The sequence below is a fragment of the Triturus cristatus genome, chromosome 11 (assembly GCF_964204655.1).
Source record: "Triturus cristatus chromosome 11, aTriCri1.1, whole genome shotgun sequence".
NCBI classification, from domain to species: domain Eukaryota; kingdom Metazoa; phylum Chordata; class Amphibia; order Caudata; family Salamandridae; genus Triturus; species Triturus cristatus.
This window is the reverse complement of record NC_140594.1, coordinates 29,261,960-29,286,007: the sequence shown is the minus strand read 5'-3', so window position 1 is coordinate 29,286,007 and position 24,048 is coordinate 29,261,960. Positions and strand designations below refer to the sequence as shown.

At 49.5% G+C, this 24,048-nt stretch overlaps 1 protein-coding gene across 8 annotated transcripts in view; it reads left to right on the top strand.

Annotated features, from left to right (window-relative positions):
* The window catches only part of RIMBP2 (RIMS binding protein 2), a 1,529,140-nt gene that overhangs the window by 882,401 nt on the left and 622,691 nt on the right, over nucleotides 1-24,048 (top strand). For all 8 annotated transcript variants that reach the window (XM_085633657.1, XM_085633660.1, XM_085633661.1 and 5 more), the window contains exon 7: nucleotides 23,440-23,529. In XM_085633657.1, coding sequence (XP_085489783.1) covers nucleotides 23,440-23,529 — 90 coding nt within the window. The remainder of the gene's footprint in view (nucleotides 1-23,439; nucleotides 23,530-24,048) is intronic.

Sequence of the window (24,048 nt, the reverse complement as noted above, 5' to 3'; positions counted from 1 at the left end):
GGGGTCCATCGGCACCGTGGCCAGGGTGTCCCCATGGCACACAGTGAAGGCACCCATAGATGCCAAGGGGTGACACCCTCCACCACAGTCAGGAGTGCCAGAGACCATTCCCCACCAGTTCCACCAGTGCCCCCCCCCCCCTCCTTCCCAACCAGGGGTAGCCAGGGTCACATAGCCTTAGCATTCTGAGAGCCCCTCCCACCAAGCCAGTGTATTTATGTATTTTCTGTACATATCGTGAAGAGGAACTTAACCAGAATACGAGTCTTGCCCTGTGCGTGGGCCAGCGGGGAGAGGCGTTTAGGTAATGTGTTGGCGCTAGGGGGGGCGTACATAACAACAGTATCCACCCTTGAATCATTAAGCGGCCGATGTGCGCTGACCAACACCAAGGCTCGTGTGCGGAGGAGGGGGGCGACAGGGGTGGTCAGAGGTAGCCTTACTTGAAGAGATGTCGAGGGAGAGACGTGGAAGGAAGGGGGGGGATAACGAGGCGTGGGAAAGAAAAGAGAAGGGGAGAGGGTCTGTGGGGGTCAGTGGTGCAGAGAGAGGGGGAGGGCGCACTCTGGAGAAATTGAAGTCAGTGGACAAAGTGTAATAAACAAAAGTAGGGGAACTGTGATGCTGCACGCTGTGGGGGCGGGGTCAGTGCGCGTGGGGGCGGGGTTAAAGGTGTGGCTAAGAAAGCTAAATATTCTGCACTTGTTTGGCCTTTCATCATCAGGTAGTCACATATAAAATATCGTACAGGTTAAATGAAAAAAAAATAAAAAAAATGTTACTCAGTGGGAAATGCAATATAGTACATTATGAAACCTATATTAGTTAATGGACTGCAGAGGTCTGTGTGTAACCAGAGAGCCACAGAATTAAATCTTGGTTGGTGAAGTGCAGAAGAGCGATATGTGTATTTTCAGTGCTACGAGGTCACAGCCTAAGACAGCAAGCACTGTGAATATGTAAGTCATTATTTTAAACTTGCATCACACTCAGTATAAGATAGACAGCTACAAAATGTGCAAAAAGGTTTAAGGAGAAATGGTAAATATAGATTTTAGTAATAGACTGTACTTAATGCAGTTTTTTTTTTACATATTTGTCCCTTCAACATCTTGTCAGGGGTAGTGAGCGCTATATAAATACAATTAAATTAAAAGCACGCACTTCACAGCTCAGTTGTTAACTCTTTGTGAATATACAACATTAGTTTACATGCAATACTTCGCATTCCATTACAACGTAGTCGTTACAACGACTTGCTGTAGGGGGCGCGCTGGACTTAGGAATAGTATAATTTACTATTCCAACTCCAGTTTGTGCAACAGCAGGGACGGTGTTGGATTGTATGTTGGATTTACAATCCAACACCTTCTGCCCCCTAAAGCAAGTCATTGTAACAACTTGCGATGTAATCGTATGTGATGTAACAACAAAGTCATTGTAACAACTGCGTTGTAATGGCATGCGATGTATCACCTACGAACTAAATGATGTCTCCCCTCTTTGCACTACCACTCAAAAATAATAAATCTTTGTCATCACAAAGCTTTGAGTGATTTGATAATGTAAAGCCAGTGTCTGCTCCCAAGCACTCTTTACATATGCATATTACCCTTTTCATTTGGATAATTCACTCCCTGCGCACATTTGCATTTCTTTCAGGCAGCAGGCACACTAGCAGGAATGCTTGTTTAGCTGTCTGCCCTGCACTGAGTTCACAGCACAGGAGACTCACGGAATGACACTTCAGCTGAAGCATTTAGCCAGACTATCAGGATTAACCGTCCCGGTGCAGTTGTGTTTTTACAAAAAGTAGAGGAACAGCTTTTCATAAGTCAGAAATGTATGGGCACGTCATGCCCCTCCGATCCCGCCCACTTCGACCACTGGGTGAAATACTTGTCCAAGTGAGGTATAAAGAGATGCCTCAGTTTCCTTTCGGCGCTATTGGTCTCGGGTACACCTGAGTTCTAGAAGCGAAGTCCACAGGGCAGGGGCTGTGCTACAAAAGATTGATCGTGGCCGGCGGTGTTTGAATCTTTATCTGCAGTCTGAGAGAGCCTTTGAGGGTCTCTTGTCCACCCGAGGATTCAAAGGAGTGTTGGAGGAAACCCCGGTGGAGGGCTGTGAGCTGAGGGCTCACAGTTACTAAAGTGCTGCACATATGCTCGAGCGGAGTCCTACACACACACATGCACGCACGCACGCACGCACGCACGCACGCATGCACGCTCGTTTGCTCGCTCACTCACTCACTCACATATATCCGCATCCAAATTCAACAACCATTTCCCTGTAAACAGCTATTACAGTGGTCTTGTAAAAGCTTCTTACTTATTTGCAGTCCAATCCCTTCAATTAAAGCCCCATTCAGCTGAGACAACCTCATTCCTCGCAGCCGGCCCGATAAATCCCGCTGTCCAGCAAATAAGTCAGATGCTTTTACAAGACCGCGGTAATAGCTGTTTACAGGGAAATCGTTGTTGGATTTGGATGTGGATATATGTAAGAACTGCTGATTGGGAATTTAGCTGGCACGGGTGACCTAATGAAATACGGTGCTCATGACATTTTGGAAACCATTATTTTAGAAGAAAAATAAAAATAAAAATCAGAATCTTTTGCGTGATAGGTAGAAGTTACACAGAAAGAACACTGAACTATAGCCCTGATGACGTCCTATGTTGGACGAAACGCGTTGGCTGAATTTATTAGGAACTTCTGTTGATGAACTGCTACAAGCTTGTCAATCAATATTGATGAACTGTCGTCATCGTTGTGGAAACACTTTCCTAAAGTGACGTGCAATACTTTGTGGATCTGTGGATTCAAGGAAATCCGTCTTTTTGATTGGGAACAAATTTGCTTTTGCAAATACTGATTACTGAATACGGCGCTCCCTTCATTGTGGTATCTGGTTAAATTATGTATATACTCACAGTGAGAGAGAAACTGGAACAGGCGGCCGACCGTACATCCTACAATAGTGAACACATCCAAGCACAGAGGTACAAGGCACAGCGGTAACATGGAACAGTCATTTTTGTTCAGTGTCGGCTACCACAGGCTACGAAGCCAGGTCCAGTTTTTCTGGATAAAGAAGCCCCACCCACGTGCTGTGGCATGCTTTCGGTTCTCTTCGGCAGACTGAGGGTATTTGGAGCTGGATCTCTGCCTGCCACTTTATGTGATGAAAGTGTGACTACAGCAAGTGCTTGCCTCAGTCATGACTGTGCCGTAAGCTCCAGCCCACTGTTATCACCTTTGCATGGTGAAGATAATGATCCTTCTTTCATCTCCATGAAGATGTGCCCCTCAATTGTATGGGGCTCCTACATCTTAATCGCCCTGAAGAATGCCCTGAACCTTTCATAGGCTGTCCGTTAGGGGCTGAAACATGTCGGCAATAAATCAGATGTATTGTCCATTGTACCCATAAAACATCCCCATTTTTATTTTTAAGATTTTATGTATACCTAGAGTACCCAATTAAAAAAAAGGCACACATAATTATCCTACGTATTTTAAAATGATGAAGCTCGAGTCCGCCGGGTAGTATCATTTTACCCCAGGGTGGAGCAGGAACTCAATGATGAAGCTTGCCACATTATATGGGTGAGGCTTTTTTCTCCAGAACTCCTGGATCTGGCTTCATAGCCCGGGGTAGCCACCATGGAACAAAAATGATTGTTCCGTATTGTCACTGTGACCCATATTTAAGTTTGGATTGGCTAAATTATGTAGGAAGGAAAGGTAAATTGTCGGTGTGTTGCTCCACATCTTGTGGCTGTGCTTCGTAATTATTTTGTCATTTTTTGCTCATGTACTCACTGTCCTAGCGGAGGTTTCATCCCATTAGCATCAGTTTAGGACCTAATGCAGCGGTCAGCATCGAAACGGTGGCCCGTTTACCTTTGCAAAGGGCCCACCTCTGTGCAGCAGTACACACGACTGCACTTTTCACAACTGTTGATCCTATTGGGCAAGAAACTCCTTTTTTATGTTAAACACTTCAGGTAGATTAGGTGGCAAGTTTAGTAAGTGCATAATTATGCTGAAAATGCCACAGACTTCTAGAAATTCGGTAGTCCTGCCTATGGTAAGGAAATGGTTAGGTACAGCTGATGTCAGAAACACAAAGATTTTATGTGGGAAACAGTTGAAGGAGTAAACTCCCCTGACTATGTTTGGGAAAGCCACTTTCATGTTTTGCTTCTGCAGTAAACAGAGCTCTTCAACCACACGAATCAGAGGGCCCTCCAACCACAGCTGCCAGGTCCAGGTGCTCCCCAACCACCACAGTCCGAGCATCCCTCAATAACGAAAGACTGGGGGTACCAACCTCTAAATCTCCAGGTCCCTACAACTAACGAGGGCCTCACACTTCACCAGTACCTAGAGGTTCCCAACTACTGACACCAGGGGGTCCCCAAACACAGTTTGCCTGGGGTACACTGAGAAAGCCACCAGACCTCAAACTCAGGGGGTCTACCAGTACCTACCTGGTGTACCTGAGTTCACATACACTAGGGGTCCATCACGAGCGATTCCCCGGGGTCCCCTCCCACCGGTAATCACCTCACACTGGCCACCCTGAGAGCCTCCCATTCAGGAAACTGACGACATCTTCACCACAGACATCAGGGAGTCTGCAATCACCAACCACTGACACTAGGGCGCTATCACCACCAGGACCGGAGGGTCCGTAGCGACGAGCACCTGTGATGAAAGATTCCAAGGCGCTATCACCACCAGTACAGGAGGGTCCATAGTGACGAACACCTGTGATGAAAGATTTCAAGGCGCTATCACCACCAGTACAGGAGGGTCTGCAGCCACAAGTCCTGTGATGAAAGATTCCAAGGCACTATCACCACCAGTACAGGAGGGTCCGTAGCGACGAGTCCTGTGATGAAAGATTTCAAGGCGCTATCACCACCAGTACAGGAGGGTCCGTAGTGACGAACACCTGTGATGAAAGATTCCAAGGCGCTATCACCACCAGGACAGGAGGGTCCGCAGCGACGAGTCCTGTGATGAAAGATTCCAAGGCACTATCACCACCAGTACAGGAGGGTCCGTAGCGACGAGTCCTGTGATGAAAGATTCCAAGGCGCTATCACCACCAGGACAGGAGGGTCCGCAGCGACGAGCACCTGTGATGAAAGATTCCAAGGCGCTATCACCACCAGTACAGGAGGGTCCGTAGTGACGAACACCTGTGATGAAAGATTTCAAGGCGCTATCACCACCAGTACAGGAGGGCCTTAAGCGACGAGGTCCTGTGATGAAAGATTCCAAGGCGCCATCACCACCAGTACAGGACGGTCCGCAGCGACGCGTCCTGTGATGAAAGATTCCAAGGCGCTATCACCACCATTACAGGAGGGTCCGCCGCGACGAGCACCTGTGATGAAAGATTCCAAGGCGCTATCACCACCAGCACCGGAGGGTCCGCAGCGACGCGTCCTGTGATGAAAGATTCCAAGGCGCTATCACCACCAGTACAGGAGGGTCTGCAGCGACGCGTCCTGTGATGAAAGATTCCAAGGCGCTATCACCACCAGTACAGGAGGGTCCGCAGCGACGAGTCCTGTCATGAAAGATTCCAAGGCGCTATCACCACCAGTACAGGAGGGTCCGCCGTGACGAGCACCTGTGATGAAAGATTCCAAGGCGCTATCACCACCAGTACAGGAGGGTCCGTAGCGACGAGTCCTGTGATGAAAGATTCCAAGGCGCTATCACCACCAGTACAGGAGGGTCCGTAGCGACGAGTCCTGTGATGAAAGATTCCAAGGCGCTATCACCACCAGTACAGGAGGGCCCGCAGTGACGAGCACCTGTGATGAAAGATTCCAAGGCGCTATCACCACCAGTACAGGAGGGTCTGCAGCGACGCGTCCTGTGATGAAAGATTTCAAGGCGCTATCACCACCAGTACAGGAGGGTCCGTAGCGACGAGTCCTGTGATGAAAGATTCCAAGGCGCTATCACCACCAGTACAGGAGGGTCCGCCGCGACGAGCACCTGTGATGAAAGATTCCAAGGCGCTATCACCACCAGTACAGGAGGGTCCACAGCGACGAGTCCTGTGATGAAAGATTCCAAGGCGCTATCACCACCAGTACAGGAGGGTCCACAGCGACGAGTCCTGTGATGAAAGATTCCAAGGCGCTATCACCACCAGTACAGGAGGGTCCACAGCGACGAACACCTGTGATGAAAGATTCCAAGGCGTTATCACCACCACTACAGGAGGGTCCGTAGCGACGAGTCCTGTGATGAAAGATTCCAAGGCGCTATCACCACCAGTACAGGAGGGTCTGCAGCCACAAGTCCTGTGATGAAAGATTCCAAGGCACTATCACCACCATTACAGGAGGGTCCGCCGCGACGAGCACCTGTGATGAAAGATTTCAAGGCGCTATCACCACCAGTACAGGAGGGCCTTAAGCGACGAGGTCCTGTGATGAAAGATTCCAAGGCGCCATCACCACCAGTACAGGAGGGTCCGTAGCGACGAGTCCTGTGATGAAAGATTCCAAGGCGCTATCACCACCATTACAGGAGGGTCCGCCGCGACGAGCACCTGTGATGAAAGATTCCAAGGCGCTATCACCACCAGCACCGGAGGGTCCGCAGCGACGCGTCCTGTGATGAAAGATTCCAAGGCGCTATCACCACCAGTACAGGAGGGTCTGCAGCGACGCGTCCTGTGATGAAAGATTCCAAGGCGCTATCACCACCAGTACAGGAGGGTCCGCAGCAACGAGTCCTGTGATGAAAGATTCCAAGGCGCTATCACCACCAGTACAGGAGGGTCTGCAGCGACGCGTCCTGTGATGAAAGATTCCAAGGCGCTATCACCACCAGTACAGGAGGGTCTGCAGCGACGCGTCCTGTGATGAAAGATTCCAAGGCGCTATCACCACCAGTACAGGAGGGTCTGCAGCGACGCGTCCTGTGATGAAAGATTCCAAGGCGCTATCACCACCAGTACAGGAGGGTCCGCAGCGACGAGGCCTGTCATGAAAGATTCCAAGGCGCTATCACCACCAGTACAGGAGGGTCTGTAGCGACGAGTCCTGTGATGAAAGATTCCAAGGCGCTATCACCACCAGTACAGGAGGGTCCGCCGCGACGAGTCCTGTGATGAAAGATTCCAAGGCGCTATCACCACCAGTACAGGAGGGTCTGCAGCGACGCGTCCTGTGATGAAAGATTCCAAGGCGCTATCACCACCAGTACAGGAGGGTCCGTAGCGACGAGTCCTGTGATGAAAGATTCCAAGGCGCTATCACCACCAGTACAGGAGGGTCCGCCGCGACGAGTCCTGTGATGAAAGATTCCAAGGCACTATCACCACCAGTACAGGAGGGTCCGTAGCGACGAGTCCTGTGATGAAAGATCCAAGGCGCTATCACCACCAGTACAGGAGGGTCCACAGCGACGAGTCCTGTGATGAAAGATTCCAAGGCGCTATCACCACCAGTACAGGAGGGTCCACAGCGACGAACACCTGTGATGAAAGATTTCAAGGCGCTATCACCACCAGGACCGGAGGGTCCGTAGCGACGAGCACCTGTGATGAAAGATTTCAAGGCGCTATCACCGCCAGTACAGGAGGGTCCATAGTGACGAACACCTGTGATGAAAGATTTCACGGCGTTATCACCACCAGTACAGGAGGGTCCGCAGCGACGAGTCCTGTGATGAAAGATTTCAAGGCGCTATCACCACCAGTACAGGAGGGCCTGCAGTGACGAGCACCTGTGATGAAAGATTCCAAGGCGCTATCACCACCAGGACCGGAGGGCCTTAGTGACCAGCACCTCAGATCACTGATAGGAGGGCACTTTCACCACCACCACTGGAGGGCCCTCAGCGACCAGCACCTCTGATTCTAAGGCGCTCCCACCACCAGTACTGAAGGGCCCTTAGTTACCAGAACCTGTGATGAAAGATTCCAAGGCGCTATCACCACCAGTACAGGAGGGTCCGCCGCGACGAGTCCTGTGATGAAAGATTCCAAGGCGCTATCACCGCCAGTACAGGAGGGTCCGCAGCGACGAGTCCTGTGATGAAAGATTCCAAGGCGCTATCACCACCAGTACAGGAGGGTCTGCAGCGACGCGTCCTGTGATGAAAGATTTCAAGGCGCTATCACCGCCAGTACAGGAGGGTCCGCAGCGACGAGTCCTGTGATGAAAGATTCCAAGGCGCTATCACCGCCAGTACAGGAGGGTCCGCAGCGACGCGTCCTGTGATGAAAGATTCCAAGGCGCTATCACCACCAGTACAGGAGGGTCCGTAGCGACGCGTCCTGTGATGAAAGATTCCAAGGCGCTATCACCACCAGTACAGGAGGGTCCGCCGCGACGAGTCCTGTGATGAAAGATTCCAAGGCACTATCACCACCAGTACAGGAGGGTCCGCAGCGACGCGTCCTGTGATGAAAGATTCCAAGGCGCTATCACCGCCAGTACAGGAGGGTCCGCCGCGACGAGCACCTGTTATGAAAGATTCCAAGGCGCTATCACCACCAGTACCAGAGGGCCTTAGTGACCAGCACCTCAGATCACTGATAGGAGGGCACTTTCACCACCACTGGAGGGCCCTCAGCGACCGGCACCTCTGATTCTAAGGCGCTCCCACCACCAGTACTGAAGGGCCCTCAGTTACCAGAACCTGTGATGAAAGATTCCAAGAGGATGTGGTCCGTCGGCTTAAACTGCCGCCTCTGGTGCAGGAAACCAGGGTTCGAGCCTCGAGGTCGCGTCCACATCCTGTGATTCTGGGCAAATCACTTAATCTCCCCGGGCCTGAATATGTAATGTAAATACGGTGCTCATGTACAGCGCTCCAATACCTTCGGGCCGAGTTCGCGCTATATAAAAGATGCGCAAAAAAAAAAAAGGCGCTCTCATCACCAGTACTGAAGGGCCCTCAGCGATGAGCACCTGTGATCACTGATTCTAAGGTGTCCTCACTAACAGTACCGGAGGGCCCTCAGTGACCAGCATATAGGATCACTGATTCTAAGGCGCTCCCACTATCAGTACTGAAGGACCCTTAGTGACTAGCACCTGTGATCACTGATTCTGAGGCACTCCCACCATCCATACCAGAGGGCCCTCAGTGGCCAGCATTTGGGATCACTTTTTCTAAGGCACTCCCACCACCAGTACTGAAGGGCCCTCAGAGACCAGCACCTGTGAGCACTGATTCTAAGGTGTTCCCACTAACCGTACCAGAGGGCCCTCAGCGATGAGCAGCAGTGATCACTGATTTTGAGGCGCTCCCACCATCAGTACCAGAGGGCCCTCAGAGACCAGCACCTGTGATCACTGATTCTAAGGTGTTCCCACAAACCGTACCCGAGGGCCCTCAGCGATGAGCACTTGTGATCACTGATTGTAAGGCGCTCCCACCACCAGTACGGAGGGCCCTCAGCGACCAGCACCTGGGATCACTGATTCTAAGGCATTCCCCACACCAGTACCGGAGGACCCTCAGCAACGAGTACCTGTGATCACTGAATCTAAGGCTCTTTCATCACCAGTACTCAAAGAGGGGACAAAGGGCTTTTGGGCAGGTCCAGCATAAAGGCCCCAAGGGAAGTCTAGACAAAAGAATTATGCTGTTCCTCTGAAGTGAGAGTCAGATAAAGGGAATGTAGGCCTACCTGACCAGAGTGGTTCAAAGTTGGGAATCCATTTCATTGGATTATAATTCCCTCACACACCCAGTAGGGTGTCATGTTTCATCATCGGGCTGCTCCTCGTCGGGTCGGCGGTGCAATACCCGACGGGCTCCCTATAGTAGCGGCACTTTAGCGGAGATCTTTTTTCAACAGCCGTTTGGTGACGTAGGGGTGAGGGGCCTAGTGTGTGTAGATGAATGTGTGTTTCAGGTGAATCTAAAATAGGGTTGGGAGTACCAGCGACGACAACTTTAATCAAAGGGTCTCCTACCCTAAGTAAAAACAAAAGATATAAGGCGCTAGGCTGAGGTTTATGTCTCAGGTTATGACGCTCTTATCGGTGATAGGTCAACATGTTTCTCGCCAAATGAATAGTCGGAGCCAAACAAGGGGGGTATACTATCTACAACTCAAAACTCAAATGGTGTTGTGGCTGCACACTCACATCAGCCATACATGTGGGGATTGTGGTTGTTTCGACTCCAGTGTATCATGGGGTGGAAAGGATTATTGAGTTTGCGTCCAGCAGACTTCAAGGAGCAGAAGAGTTGTATTCTGTGATTGAGAAAGAGGCTCTGGCCTGCTGTTGGGGCACTAAGCACTTTAGATATTCTATTTGGGGGTTACCTTTTAAGGTTCGCACTGACCACAAGCCTTTAGTGCATTTGTTTAAGTGGGGTGGAGGTCTGGAAGGCAGTGTAACTCCCAGGATTTCCAGGTGGATACTATCAGTGCTTGAGTATAACTTTGAAGTGGAGTACGTTAGAGGTTTGAAAAATGTGATGGCCAATTATTTATCTAGAATTTCGGTGGATGTGATTGAGAAGGATTTGGAAGTAAGAGTGGATGCGATTAGGTGTAGTGAAGAACAAGCCTTACATTCTACCATTGAAAAGACTCCACATATATATTCTAAAAAAACAATTTTAAAAGTTGAATATTCTCGTAAACAAGGACTTTGATTTATTTTAGTTTTTTGTTTTGTATAGTACTAGCTTGTGAGCAAAGCTACTACATAGCGCTGGTACCATAGTTGATGCCAAGTTTTAAAGTTGCTTGTGCCCAATGCGTAATGAGGGGTTGATTGTCTGCTAAGATACGTAATGGTGGGGAAAGGCGACTTCCCTGAGGCGCTTGTTTTTCAGTTTTTTTAAGACAGCCAGATTAGGTTACTTCTAAGGCCTGGGTACAATTCATTTCAGAGCTGAGTCCCCATTGCCATTGTACAGTCCCTCTATTACCAAGGCTCTGGTACTTTTGATGCAGTGCAGAACCTCATCTGTAACTTGAGGTAGAACTTGGTCGCCACTGTTGGGATCTGATGGTTGAAGGTTAGCTTTGTGTCGAGCTACACTCCGAGACTCTCAACTGCTTCAGCTGGACTTGGCTAGCTCCTAGCTCCTCTGGCCAGTAGCATGGCCAGCTGTTGTCTGAGGGGTTCTCCAATGACGAGGTGAACACTCTGTGCCCCTTTCAAGCACAGATTCCTTTAGCGTAGAAAATGTAGATATGTTTCAAGCAGTCTTTGTGGTGACCTTTCTGGCTGCCCAGCCGGACGTGGAGCTCCAGGTCCTCAGCATACATCAAGAACTGTACGTGGGTCTAGAACTGAATGTCCATGTAGAACTGTATGTCCACCAAGAACTGTATGTACATCCAGAACCGTATGTACATCTTGAACCGTATGTCCATCTATAACTGTATGTCCATCTAGAACGGTATATATATCTAGAACTGTATGTACATCTACAACTGTGTATATATATATATATATTCACTTAAAAAACCATTGGTTTCACACATGTTATAGTTAGCTGGACATTTCCCTCGTAAAAAACCAATGAAATTCCCCCGTTATAGTTAGTGCAGGCAACTATAACTCACGCGACCGCAATCCTCTGCTGATGACGTCAGATATTACATCACTGTATTTAGACACCTATTTACCCATGTCTTCTTCCATTAATCTTTAGCTATACATATCTTACAAATATTTATTTTTCAGAAAGACACATATGTAATCAGTGATGTAATATCTGACGTCATCAGCAGAGGATTGCGGTCGCGTGAGTTATAGTTGCCTGCACTAACTATAACGGGGGAATTTCATTGTTTTTTTACGAGGGAAATGTCCAGCTAACTATAACATGTGTGAAACCTATGGTTTCTTAAGTGAATTTGCAAGGTTTTTTAAATGCTAATTCCTAACTATAACGTGTGTGAAACCTATGGCTTTTTTAAGTGAATTTGTACGTTTTTTTAAATGCTAAGTTATGTATTTATTAATATTTTTTTTTCATGTTTTTCACCGTGCGCGCACCATGCGTGCACCGTGCACTTCGCGCACCGTGCGCACGCTGTAGGCGCTCGGTGCGCTTCGCGCACCGAGGGCCCACGAAACGTTGTGCGTGCCGTGCGCGCACCGCGCGCGCTCCGTCCGCGCACCCCGCGCTTTTGCGACAAAAAAATAAATGTTTTTTTCACCCTTGGGGGTCCGTCAGTGACCCCCTGACAAAAGCTAGGGGGTCAGGAACTGTCCACCCTGCCCTCTTTTCACGTTCTCCACCTTTGTTTTTCACTGCCTCAGACTGCGAGAGACAAAATGGCGGCCGCCACTTCCTGATTTCGACCGATTCGAATGTTTACTGACATCTAACAACCAATCAGAATTGCGCTCGCGCACGGCAGGGTGCGCGCACCGTGCGCGCACGGTGCGCGCGTATAGATATTGATATGGTTTTAAATGCTATTTTCTCAGGAAATACTGAACAGATTTACACGAGACCTTCAAAAGGCACTTCCTTGACCTTATGGCTACCTCTCTGCCAAATTTCACGTAATTCTCTTCAGCCGTTCGGGCTGTACCTTCGACTAAAGGTCCTATGGAAAAATGCATGGGGAAAACGCGTTTTGGGACCCCCCTTTTTTCTCGGCCCCCGCTTGACTAATCACCCCGAGACTTTCCGGGTAGGAGCGGAGCGGAGCGCCTCACCTATTTTGAAAAATTCGCGAGGATTCGTCAACCAGCGCCAAAGTTATTCAAAATAGAATTTTCAGATTTCCCATGGAAACACGGTTCTAACTATAACTATCTACTGGCGACCGCCAGTAGATAATATAGATATATATATATATATATGCCAGCCACAGTTTAAAGATTGCTGCGCACTCCAACCAGTATTCAAATTGTTTTATTTCATTTGTTGCAAACACGATCAATAAAGTTACTGACAAACGCGTTTCAGCCTCCTGGCCTTCGTCAACGTCAGTGATTCCCTGCTCACGCCTCTTATTTAAGCATATCATTTCATTGGTTAACAGGGATTCCAATCAAAGAAAAAAATACAATAATGAAAATAAAAAACGGTCTTGCAGAGACCGGATACTGCTTTGGGGAATTGTCAGCCATATTGGCACTATGTTCTCTACTGTTAGACAGAATGGCAATGTCACATTAGACCCCACGTTTTCACAAAATAATCAGTGGAAAACATCAAATCAATTCATTGAATAAAATGAGTCACAGTATAGCATTGGCCTAACTGAATTAGCTGTTCACTGATTATTCGATTAATAAAAGTGTGCCCCAATGCGTTTATTTTATTCTGATAATGCTGACCTCTAAATAGAGTGGGCATATAACTATCGTGGTTAGATTGTCATAATCCAATCGTATCAAAATAAAGCTCTGGATGAGCAAACTCAAATTGCTGCTGTCTGTTCTATTTTAAGTTGTTATTCATAGCTATTGCTTTTCCCCATTAGTTCCAGCTTTAAAGGTACAGCGCATTGTACATGTTTCTATTCTGCTTATCCAATAAATGACCACAGTTCCTCCTCTTGGTTCAGCCCTCCCGGGGTCCTGGTACGTAGTTCCACTATGAGTTTGGCCTCCAATTGCCTGAGTGTTTTAACTCTATCTCCCCCTCTTTCTGCCGGTGGGATCTGATCTAGGCAATAGTATGTTAACTTATCACTCCTAGCCTCGTGCATGTTAGCAAAGTGCCTCGCCACTGGATATGTTCTGTCCCTATTGGTTATGGCTCGTTTGTGCTCCAATACACGTTTCTTTGCCGGGTGTATTGTGCTTCCGACATACTGCAACCCGCAAGGGCAGGTTAGACAGTATACCACAAAGCTGGAGTTACAGTTCAATAGTTTGTCAATGGGCCTTCTATCTTTCTTCCCAGGTATCAAATAGTCTTTAACCTTTTTGCAATTCTTGCAAGCCTTGCAATTCATGCATGGAAAAAAGCCCGCAATCAATGGTTTGATCTGGGATTTATCCTCAAAGTGGCTGCGTACCAGGATATCTTTCAGGGAAGCACTCTTCCTATAGGTGACATCAGGACCAGACGGGATCAATTTCCCAAGGATCCCATCAGTTTGCAGGATATTCCAATTTTTCTGGATGAGACCCCTTATTTTTTGTGCCTCAAATGAATAGGTCATGATTAGCCTAACTTTGCCTTGCTCTTCTTCCGTTTCCTTCTTATCTGTTTGCTTTTGGGTTAATAATTCTAGTCTGCTTCTACTGCTAGCCTTGACTGTCGCCCCCTGACAAAGGCTAGGGGGTCAGGAACTGTCCACCCTGCCCCCTTTTCACGTTCTCCACCTTTGTTTTTCACTGCCTCAGACTGCGAGAGACAAAATGGCGGCCGTCACTTCCTGATTGCGACCGATTCGAATGTTTACTGACATCTAACAACCAATCGGTATTGCGCTCGCGCACGGCAGGGTGCACGCACCGTGCGCGCACGGTGCGCGCGTATAGATATTGATATGGTTTTAAATGCTATTTTCTCAGGAAATACTGAACAGATTTACACGAGACCTTCAAAAGGCACTTCCTTGACCTTATGGCTACCTCTCTGCCAAATTTCACGTAATTCTCTTCAGCCGTTCGGGCTGTACCTTCGACTAAAGGTCCTATGGAAAAATGCATGGGGAAAACGCGTTTTGGGACCCCCTTTTTTCTCGGCCCCCGCTTGACTAATCACCCCGAGACTTTCCGGGTAGGAGCGGAGCGGAGCGCCCCACCTATTTTGAAAAATTTGCGAGGATTCGTCAACCGGCGCCAAAGTTATTCAAAATAGAATTTTCAGATTTCCCATGGAAACACGGTCCTAACTATAACTATCTACTGGCGACCGCCAGTAGATAATATATATATATATATATATATATATATATATATATATATATATATATGTGTACATCTTGAACTGTATGTACAAATAGAACCACATATACATCAAGAACTGTATGTATGTCTAGAATCGTATGTTCATTTAGAACTGTTTGTACATCTAGAACCGTATGTACAAATAGAACCATATGTATATTTAGAACAGTATGTACAAATAGAACCACATGTACATCAAGAACCGTATGTACAAATGATGGAGGAGGGTAGGTGAGACCACAGAGTCCCGACCACCAACAAGTGTTCCTCAAATTGACCGAGACCCTCCATCTCTCCTAAGGAGCAGTATTCTGCCTCTCTCGAGGTGGAACCATAGGCCGGCATACATTTAGAGGCAAGCCGGTGAACATTGTTAAGTAATCCCTTATTAGAAGGGAGACCTGAAGCCCCAGATTGGGGCAGACTTTATTGTTTGTTTTTGGTCCTGACGATGTGCTGCCCAATCCTTGGGCTCTCGAGGCATGAAACATGCTTACCACTCATCACTGGAAGCTATCCTGGTACTTAAAGACCACACGATAGCACCACTGTTTTTATTTAGACCTGGTACCCTTCCTCTATAAAATTTGTTTTTAGGATACCAGTGCCTATTTTCGCCACCACTCCCTCATGCCACTAGTTACACAGTTAGTTAACTCCCTCACAGGCACTCATCTAAACGGTGTCTTCGGATCAAAAGATCTCCGACAAAGAGCCCCCAGGCCCGTCAGGCATTGCAGCGCCAGCATGACGAGGAGGGCCCAATGATAAAGCATGACACCCTAACGGGTGTGAGAGAACTTGAAGGTCTAACCTTCAGGTCTTCCTGTGACAGGAATACCAGTCACTTGGGTCAACCTTTGGTGACCATTTTGGTGAAGCAGGAACTACCCAAACCTTGATACTTGCACAAAATAGAACCGCATGTACAATTAGATCTGTACACCAATCTAGAACCATATGTCCATCTACAACCGTTTGTACATTCAGAATTGTATGTATATCTTGAACCGTATGTACATCTAGAGCCACATGTATATCTTGAACCGAATGTACATCTAGAACCATATGTATATCTAGAACTATACATTCATTTAGAACCATTTTTACATCACAAATCGTATTTACACCTAGAAGTGTATCCACATCTAGAAGTGAGTATACATCTAGAAGTGTACACACCTCAAGAACTATATGTTCCTCTAGAACTGTATATACATCTTTAACTATGGGAACATCTGCAACCAATGGATGTGGGGATCTTTCTAGTCGTTCTAAAAATGTATGTACATGTAGAGCTGTATGTATATCTATAATTGCATGTACATGAGGAATCGTGTGTACTGTAACGCCCTGAACGTCTCAGGATCGTTTAACAGACACGACAATGAGGACGCAACCACTTGTGAAGGGTTAGTTCTTTTAATGAAGGCAAATAAAATACAAAGAACAAACAAAAGTTATAGTCACTGGAATCCTCCAGGCTAAGTACGTTACCAGCCCACAGCACGGATGGTCCTAACCGTCCTCTGCATATACGCCGATCCCGGCGTATGCCAACAGAGGGCAGAAATGAAATGGCCGACAATGCCAATCGGTAGGCTGTGAGGGGCACGAAGAGTGTTGGGGAGAATCGAGGAGTCAGGGAAACACCCAGCCGGGGTCTCTACCTGAAGGGAGCAGCCGCTCAACCTCTTCCTCAGACTGCACCGGGACGCGGAGTCACCTCCTGGTGATGCGTCACCGATACCCCAATCACAAGCAAGAAGACTGAACCGAGAGCAGCCGCTCGATCGATCCTGTGGACTTCCGAGTCTGTAACGCGGCAAACACCGCCTGGTGTGCGTTACAGCTGGCAGTCCCTGTGTCTCTGGTCGGGCTGGGAGTTACGACTCCAACCAGCAAAAGCGCCACTGCGCTTGGACTCAGCCGAGTCAAAAAGCGAAGCTCAATGGTTGACCGGTAGAGCTTCCGGGTCCTTCACAGGTGACGATGGGGCAAGACACGGCCCAGGGAGTAACGACTCGACCTACCTCCGTTCTTGCCTTACTGGAGCACCACTCCGGAACACTGCTCTTCACGAAGCAGGTACGTCGGTGTAAACACAATATCCGACAGCCTTGTACCTCCCGGTTCCTCCCTTTATAGGGCGTGTTTTCCTTGAGTTATGTAACAGCTCTCCTGTTTACATAAGGGCGTGTTTCCCTTGAGTTATGTAACAGCTCTCCTGTTTACATAAGGGCGTGTTTCCCTTGAGTTATGTAACAGCTCTCCTGTTTACATAAGGGCGTGTTTCCCTTGAGTTATGTAACAGCTCTCCTGTTTACATAAGGGCGTGTTTCCCTTGAGTTATGTAACAGCTCTCCTGTTTACATAACCTCTCAACCGCTAAGCATCCTCGGAGATGTAGTCCGTTTTCGCTGGTTACCGTTTTCCTCCCCTCGTATGACAGGAATTCTTGACAGTACATCCTCCCTCTCAGCGTCTCCCCACGGGTCCAGCGCTGGCAGGAAAACGCCGATGGAACAAAGAGACCAAGCGCGGAGCATGAACCCCTTCAGCCGGTTCCCATGAATGCTCCTCCGGGCCATAGCCTTTCCACGCAACCAGGTACCACAGCTTCCCCCTGCGCCATTTGGACGCCCGTATGCCCGACACTTCATACTCCACCTCCGACTCCACGCATACCGGCCTAGGTGTCCCAGACGGCTTGGAGGGTGCTGGTTTGAGCAATGATACATGAAAGACAGGGTGTATCCGCAATGACTGGGGCAAGCACACCTTCACGTTCACGGGACCCATACACTTGGTAATTCGATAGGGGCCCATGTACTTGGGATGGAACACACTGTTCTTTCGAAACCTCATGTTTCTTGTGGATATCCAGACGTAGTCTCCAGTGCGGTACAGTGGCCCGGGCCTTCTCTTCCTATCTGCCGCAGCCTTGTATCTTCTCTTGGCCTCTATTAGGACAGCCCTTGAGCGCATCAACATGTCTTTTATGTGTGCCACCCTGTCCGCTGTGGCGGGAATCCTGTCCTCTCTGAACGGATGTAGAAATGGCAAGAACCTGGGATGTTGGCCATAGTTGCTATAGAACGGAGATGACTGTGTGGAGCTGTGAGTGGCGTTGTTATAGGCTATCTCTGCAACCCATAGCAAGTCGACCCATTCTTCCCTGCCCTGGTCCACAAAACATCGCAGATACTGTTTGAGCGTTTGGTTCAGTCGCTCGGTTTGGCCGTCCGTTTGAGGGTGGTAGCTGGTGGACAGGGCGGTCTTAACATGCAGCGCTGTGCACCAAGTCTTCCAGAATTGCGCAGTAAACTGCGACCCCCGGTCCGACACGATCACCCCAGGTAATCCATGCAGTCGTACCACATTCTTTAGGAGTAGTGACGCCAATTCCCCGGCCGTAGGGACTCTCTTGCAGGGGATGAAGTGCCCCATTTTCGTCAAGTAATCCACCACCACCAGTATTGCCGTCATCCCCTGGTCTACCGGTAGGCCCACCACGAAGTCCAGTGATATGCTATCCCATGGTCTATCCGGGGTCGGAAGTGGATGTAAGAGCCCTTGGGTTCGGCCATGGTCGGCCTTCATGGTAGCACACGTAGGACACTCCTGTCCCCACCTCCTGACATCCACTCTCATGGTTGGCCACCAGAAATGCCGTCCCATGCTAGCCACCGTTTTTTCAAAGCCCAAATGACCTGCGCATGGAGAGTCATGGCACCAGATGAATGCTTGTTTCCTTAGCCTAGGCGTGGGTATCAATAGGCACCTGCCCTTCAGGGGTATCCCGTCCTTCAGCTGCCATTCTCTGTGACTGAGGAGCCACCTCCGCCATGCGAATGACCTGATCCCTCTCTTTATTCCCCTCAGGAAAGTATCCGGTTGGATAACCCCCAATACCATCCTCGGGGAAATGATGGAACGCTCGGTTGCAGGCAATGGTTCCTTAACTGCAGATTGACGGGACAGGGCGTCCGCCTTCCGGTTTTCCGTCCCCGGCCGATATGTGATGCGGAAGTTGAACCCCGCAAAGAAGATCATCCACCGCAGCTGCCTGGGAGAAAGGTGTCTAGTGGCCGTCATGAACTGTAGGTTCCGATGGTCCGTGTACACCGATACCACATGTCTTGCCCCCATCAACCAATGCCTCCATTCGGTGAAGGCGTCCTTGATTGCGAGAAGCTCCTTCTCCGCAATATGGTAGTTGCGTTCGGCGTCGTTGAGTTTGCGGGACATGTACGCAACGGGATGAAGCACCCCTGTGTCGTGGTTGCGTTGGGACAAGATAGCCCCCAGCGCCACATCCGACGCGTCCGCTTCCACCACGTAGGGGAGATCCGGATCGGGGTGAGCCAACACCGGCGCCTTACCAAAGGCGCTTTTCAGGGCCTCAAAGGCTTTGTTCGCTTCAGGGGACCAGACAAACTCCTTGGACTTCCTCAGTAGCTGTGTGATTGGGGCCACCACTCCTGAAAATCCATCTATAAACCGCCTTTAAAAGTTGGCGAAGCCAATGAAACTTTGGACGTCCTTCACGCTTTGGGGCACCGGCCATTCTTTCACCGCCTTGATCTTTCGTTCTGCCATCTCCTGTCCCTCTGGACTCAGCATCACTCCGAGGAATTCCACGGATGTGACGTGGAAGTCACACTTGCTGAGTTTACAAAACAGCATGTTTTCCCTCAGCTTTTGGAGCACAGCTTTGACGTGGTGTACGTGCTCCTCCACACTGGACGAATAGATGAGGATGTCGTCGATATATACGACCACGTAGATATCCAACTCCTCTCTGAATACCTCATTCAAAAAGTACTGAAAGGCTGCCGGGGCGTTGCACAGACCGAACGGCATGACGAGGTACTCAAAAAGGCCGAACCTGGTCTTAAAGGCGGTCTTCCACTCGTCTCCGTCCCTCATGCGCACCAGATGGTATGCCCCTTTCAAATCCAACTTGGTGTAGATACGAGCTTTCTTGACCTGTTCCAGAAGTACACTGATGAGAGGCAAGGGGTACCGATTTTTTATGGTTATCGCATTCAATGCCCTAAAGTCCACACAGGCTCTCAGCTCCCCATTAGCCTTCGGGATGAAGAAGAGTGGCGAGGCGGCCGGAGACTTGGACGGGCGGATGAATCCTAGCTTGAGGAGTTTATCCAGGTACCCCCGGAGATGCACGTTTTCAGGCTCCGTCAGGGCATACAGCCTGCCGCTGGGAACGCTGGCCCCTGGCACCAGGTCGATCTGGCAGTCAAACTGTCTATGTGGTGGTAGCACTTCCGCCTTCACCTCATCAAATACATCCTCAAAACTGTGATAAGCCTGGGGGAGAGCCACATCTTTTTCTGCCGCTGTAGCCACCGTCTGACTCCCGCTCTCATCTGCGTCAAGGGATTCCGTTCTTATTCCACAATGCAGGATGCAATACGGTGACGTCATTTCGATGCGATGTGTTGGCCAATCCACAAAGGGGTTGTGTTTCTGTAGCCACGGCAATCCCAATATGACGCCATATTGGGGCGCTCGGATGATGTTAAAATCGATTTGTTCCAAATGGTTCCTCCCATATCTCATCGGAAGGACCCCCGTGTGCTGTCCGATGGGCCCCGTCACCAATCGCCTTCCGTCTACCGCATAGACGTCTTCGGGTACTGCTTTGGGAAGAAGCACTAGCCCTAGCCTGCATGCCTCGTTGTGGTCCATAAACATGCCAGTGGCCCCTGAATCCACCATGGCCACAACGGGTATCCACTGGTCATGCACTCCCACGTGCACCGTGATAAACAGGTGTCGTTGTCCCTTAGTGACCGAGTTGGAAAGTGAAGGGATGGATGAGTGACTCCGAGATGCCCCTTCTCTGGTCTTGGAGTCCTCTAGTTTTCCGCCGGTATGTCCACCACGGCTGTTACCGACCGGTTGGCCCGATAACGTGACGTCTTCGGTTTGGCAGGGCATTCACGTACGTAGTGGCCTTTTTTGCCACAATATAGGCACAATCCTTGTTTACGGCGTGACTCTTTCTCCGTGGCTGTGAGGCTCGCTCGTATTGCGCTGATGTCCATGGGTTCTCCCATGGATGCGGTGGAAGTTTCAGGACTTCCCACCGTCACATAGGATGGAAGGGATTTTCCTTTTCTCCCATGATCCCCCTTTCTTTCACTTAGCCTATGTTCCAGCCGTAATACCAGGTTGATAAGGCCCTCACATGTCTTGGGTTGAGGGTCAATATGAGCCACGGCGTCCTTGAGCTCATCGCACAGCCCTTGATGGAAGAGCGCCGTCTGTTTAGCAACAGGCCACTTGGTTTCCGCAACCAGCCTTCGGAACGCGTTGAGATACTGCACCAGGTCGTTGGATCCCTGTCTCAACTCAAGCATTTCACGGTCCGCCGTGTACGAGTCAGCCCTTCTGTCGAATACCTTCAGGAATTCCTCGCGAAAAGCACCCCAATCACATAAGAGGGGGTCGTCCCTGCTCACCAGAGGTACGGCCCATTGTGCCGCGTTTCCAGCCAAATAGGATATAAGGAAAGCCACACGAGCCTGACTCGTGGGGAACGCCTTTGGTTTGCACGATAAATGTAGCGCCACTTGTGTGAGGAATACCTGCACTGTGTTAGGATCCCCACTGTACCTCTCTGGTGTTGCCAAGGGGATGGCTACCGGCATTTCCACTACTACCGCAGGGGTCTGGTTCGTGAGGGAGGTGCTGGGCGTGAGCGGGTCCAATTGGATAGCATCCAGTCTGGCTTTTGCATCGGCTGTTTCTTGCCTAGAGGCAGCCACTTCAACTTGCATGGCCGCTAAAGCAGCCAGCACATCATCAAGTGTTGCCATGTCTGTTATCGACCGGGAGACAGTTAGTGTTATTAAGGTCGGATATTTTGTAACGCCCTGAACGTCTCAGGATCGTTTAACAGACACGACAATGAGGACGCAACCACTTGTGAAGGGTTAGTTCTTTTAATGAAGGCAAATAAAATACAAAGAACAAACAAAAGTTATAGTCACTGGAATCCTCCAGGCTAAGTACGTTACCAGCCCACAGCACGGATGGTCCTAACCGTCCTCTGCATATACGCCGATCCCGGCGTATGCCAACAGAGGGCAGAAATGAAATGGCCGACAATGCCAATCGGTAGGCTGTGAGGGGCACGAAGAGTGTTGGGGAGAATCGAGGAGTCAGGGAAACACCCAGCCGGGGTCTCTACCTGAAGGGAGCAGCCGCTCAACCTCTTCCTCAGACTGCACCGGGACGCGGAGTCACCTCCTGGTGATGCGTCACCGATACCCCAATCACAAGCAAGAAGACTGAACCGAGAGCAGCCGCTCGATCGATCCTGTGGACTTCCGAGTCTGTAACGCGGCAAACACCGCCTGGTGTGCGTTACAGCTGGCAGTCCCTGTGTCTCTGGTCGGGCTGGGAGTTACGACTCCAACCAGCAAAAGCGCCACTGCGCTTGGACTCAGCCGAGTCAAAAAGCGAAGCTCAATGGTTGACCGGTAGAGCTTCCGGGTCCTTCACAGGTGACGATGGGGCAAGACACGGCCCAGGGAGTAACGACTCGACCTACCTCCGTTCTTGCCTTACTGGAGCACCACTCCGGAACACTGCTCTTCACGAAGCAGGTACGTCGGTGTAAACACAATATCCGACAGCCTTGTACCTCCCGGTTCCTCCCTTTATAGGGCGTGTTTTCCTTGAGTTATGTAACAGCTCTCCTGTTTACATAAGGGCGTGTTTCCCTTGAGTTATGTAACAGCTCTCCTGTTTACATAAGGGCGTGTTTCCCTTGAGTTATGTAACAGCTCTCCTGTTTACATAAGGGCGTGTTTCCCTTGAGTTATGTAACAGCTCTCCTGTTTACATAACCTCTCAACCGCTAAGCATCCTGGGAGATGTAGTCCGTTTTCGCTGGTTACCGTTTTCCTCCCCTCGTATGACAGGAATTCTTGACATGTACATTTGGAATCTTATATAAATCTAGAACTGTGTGTACACCTAGAATCATATGTACATCTGGAATTGTAAGTACATCTACATGTACATCTAGAACAGTATGTACATTGAGAACTGTATTTACATTTAGAATCGTATGTACATCTAGAACCATAAGTACATTTATGAACATCTGAACCATTTGTACATATAGAACTGTAAGTACATCTAGTGTATATCCATTCTCGCCCACTCTCCCCATGTTTCTAGAAGCCATTTATGTCTTGGCGCAGCTCGATTGAGTTAATCACACTCAAGAGATTCAGCAGGGGAAAGACATGAGGTGGTGGCTGTATGAACTGATCTGCCACAGTGGGCAGAACAAGATGCCGGGGTGATCGAGGGACACGTTGGCATGTCAATGTCAGTAGCAACCCATAGAATAGTGGAAATAGGGTGCAAGGCACCAGTAGAGACATGGGTGGCGGGAGGGGGGTGGGGGTTGGTGCGAGGGATAAAGTTGCATTATTAGTTAGAAGCCGTGATATGACAGTTACATCAATGTCTGACTTCTCATCAACTCTCTGGTCTCTTCCAGGACCATGAACTGAAGGAAACCGCACAGGAGAAGGACCGTCTGAGCCTGCAGTATGCCAGCCTCTCACACCGAGCCCTGCAGTATGAGCAGGTAAGACCTCCCCTGGCATTGGGGTGTCAAGGTGAGAGCATCTAGTCTGGGGGGAGGCAAGAGACATGGTCAAGGGACAGGCAGTCTCCTCTCTGGGTACCAAAGGGCACAGTCAAGGGATGGGCACCCAATAACATAGTGAAGGAATGAGCACCTTTTCCCATGGGTGGGACCAGGCTTCTCTCTCTGTGGGCACCAAGTGACCTAGTCAAGGGACTGGACTTTGCTCCGTGAAAGCTACGGCCGGTTCTGGTGGCTCAGTGGACTAATGCGTCCACTGTAGGGGCCTGTGTTCAATCAATCAATCAATCAAGGGGTTTGTTAACGGCAACTACTCACCCGAAAGGGTCTCAAGGTGCTGGGGGGGTGGGAGGGAGGGGCGCCACTCTGGGGGGTTACGCTGATTTGTCGAAGAGCCAGGTCTTGAGCTCCTTCAGGAACTTGGACAGAGTTGGAGTCTGGCGGAGGTGGAGAGGGAGGGTATTCCATGCCTTGGACGCGAGGAAGGAGAAGGAGCGT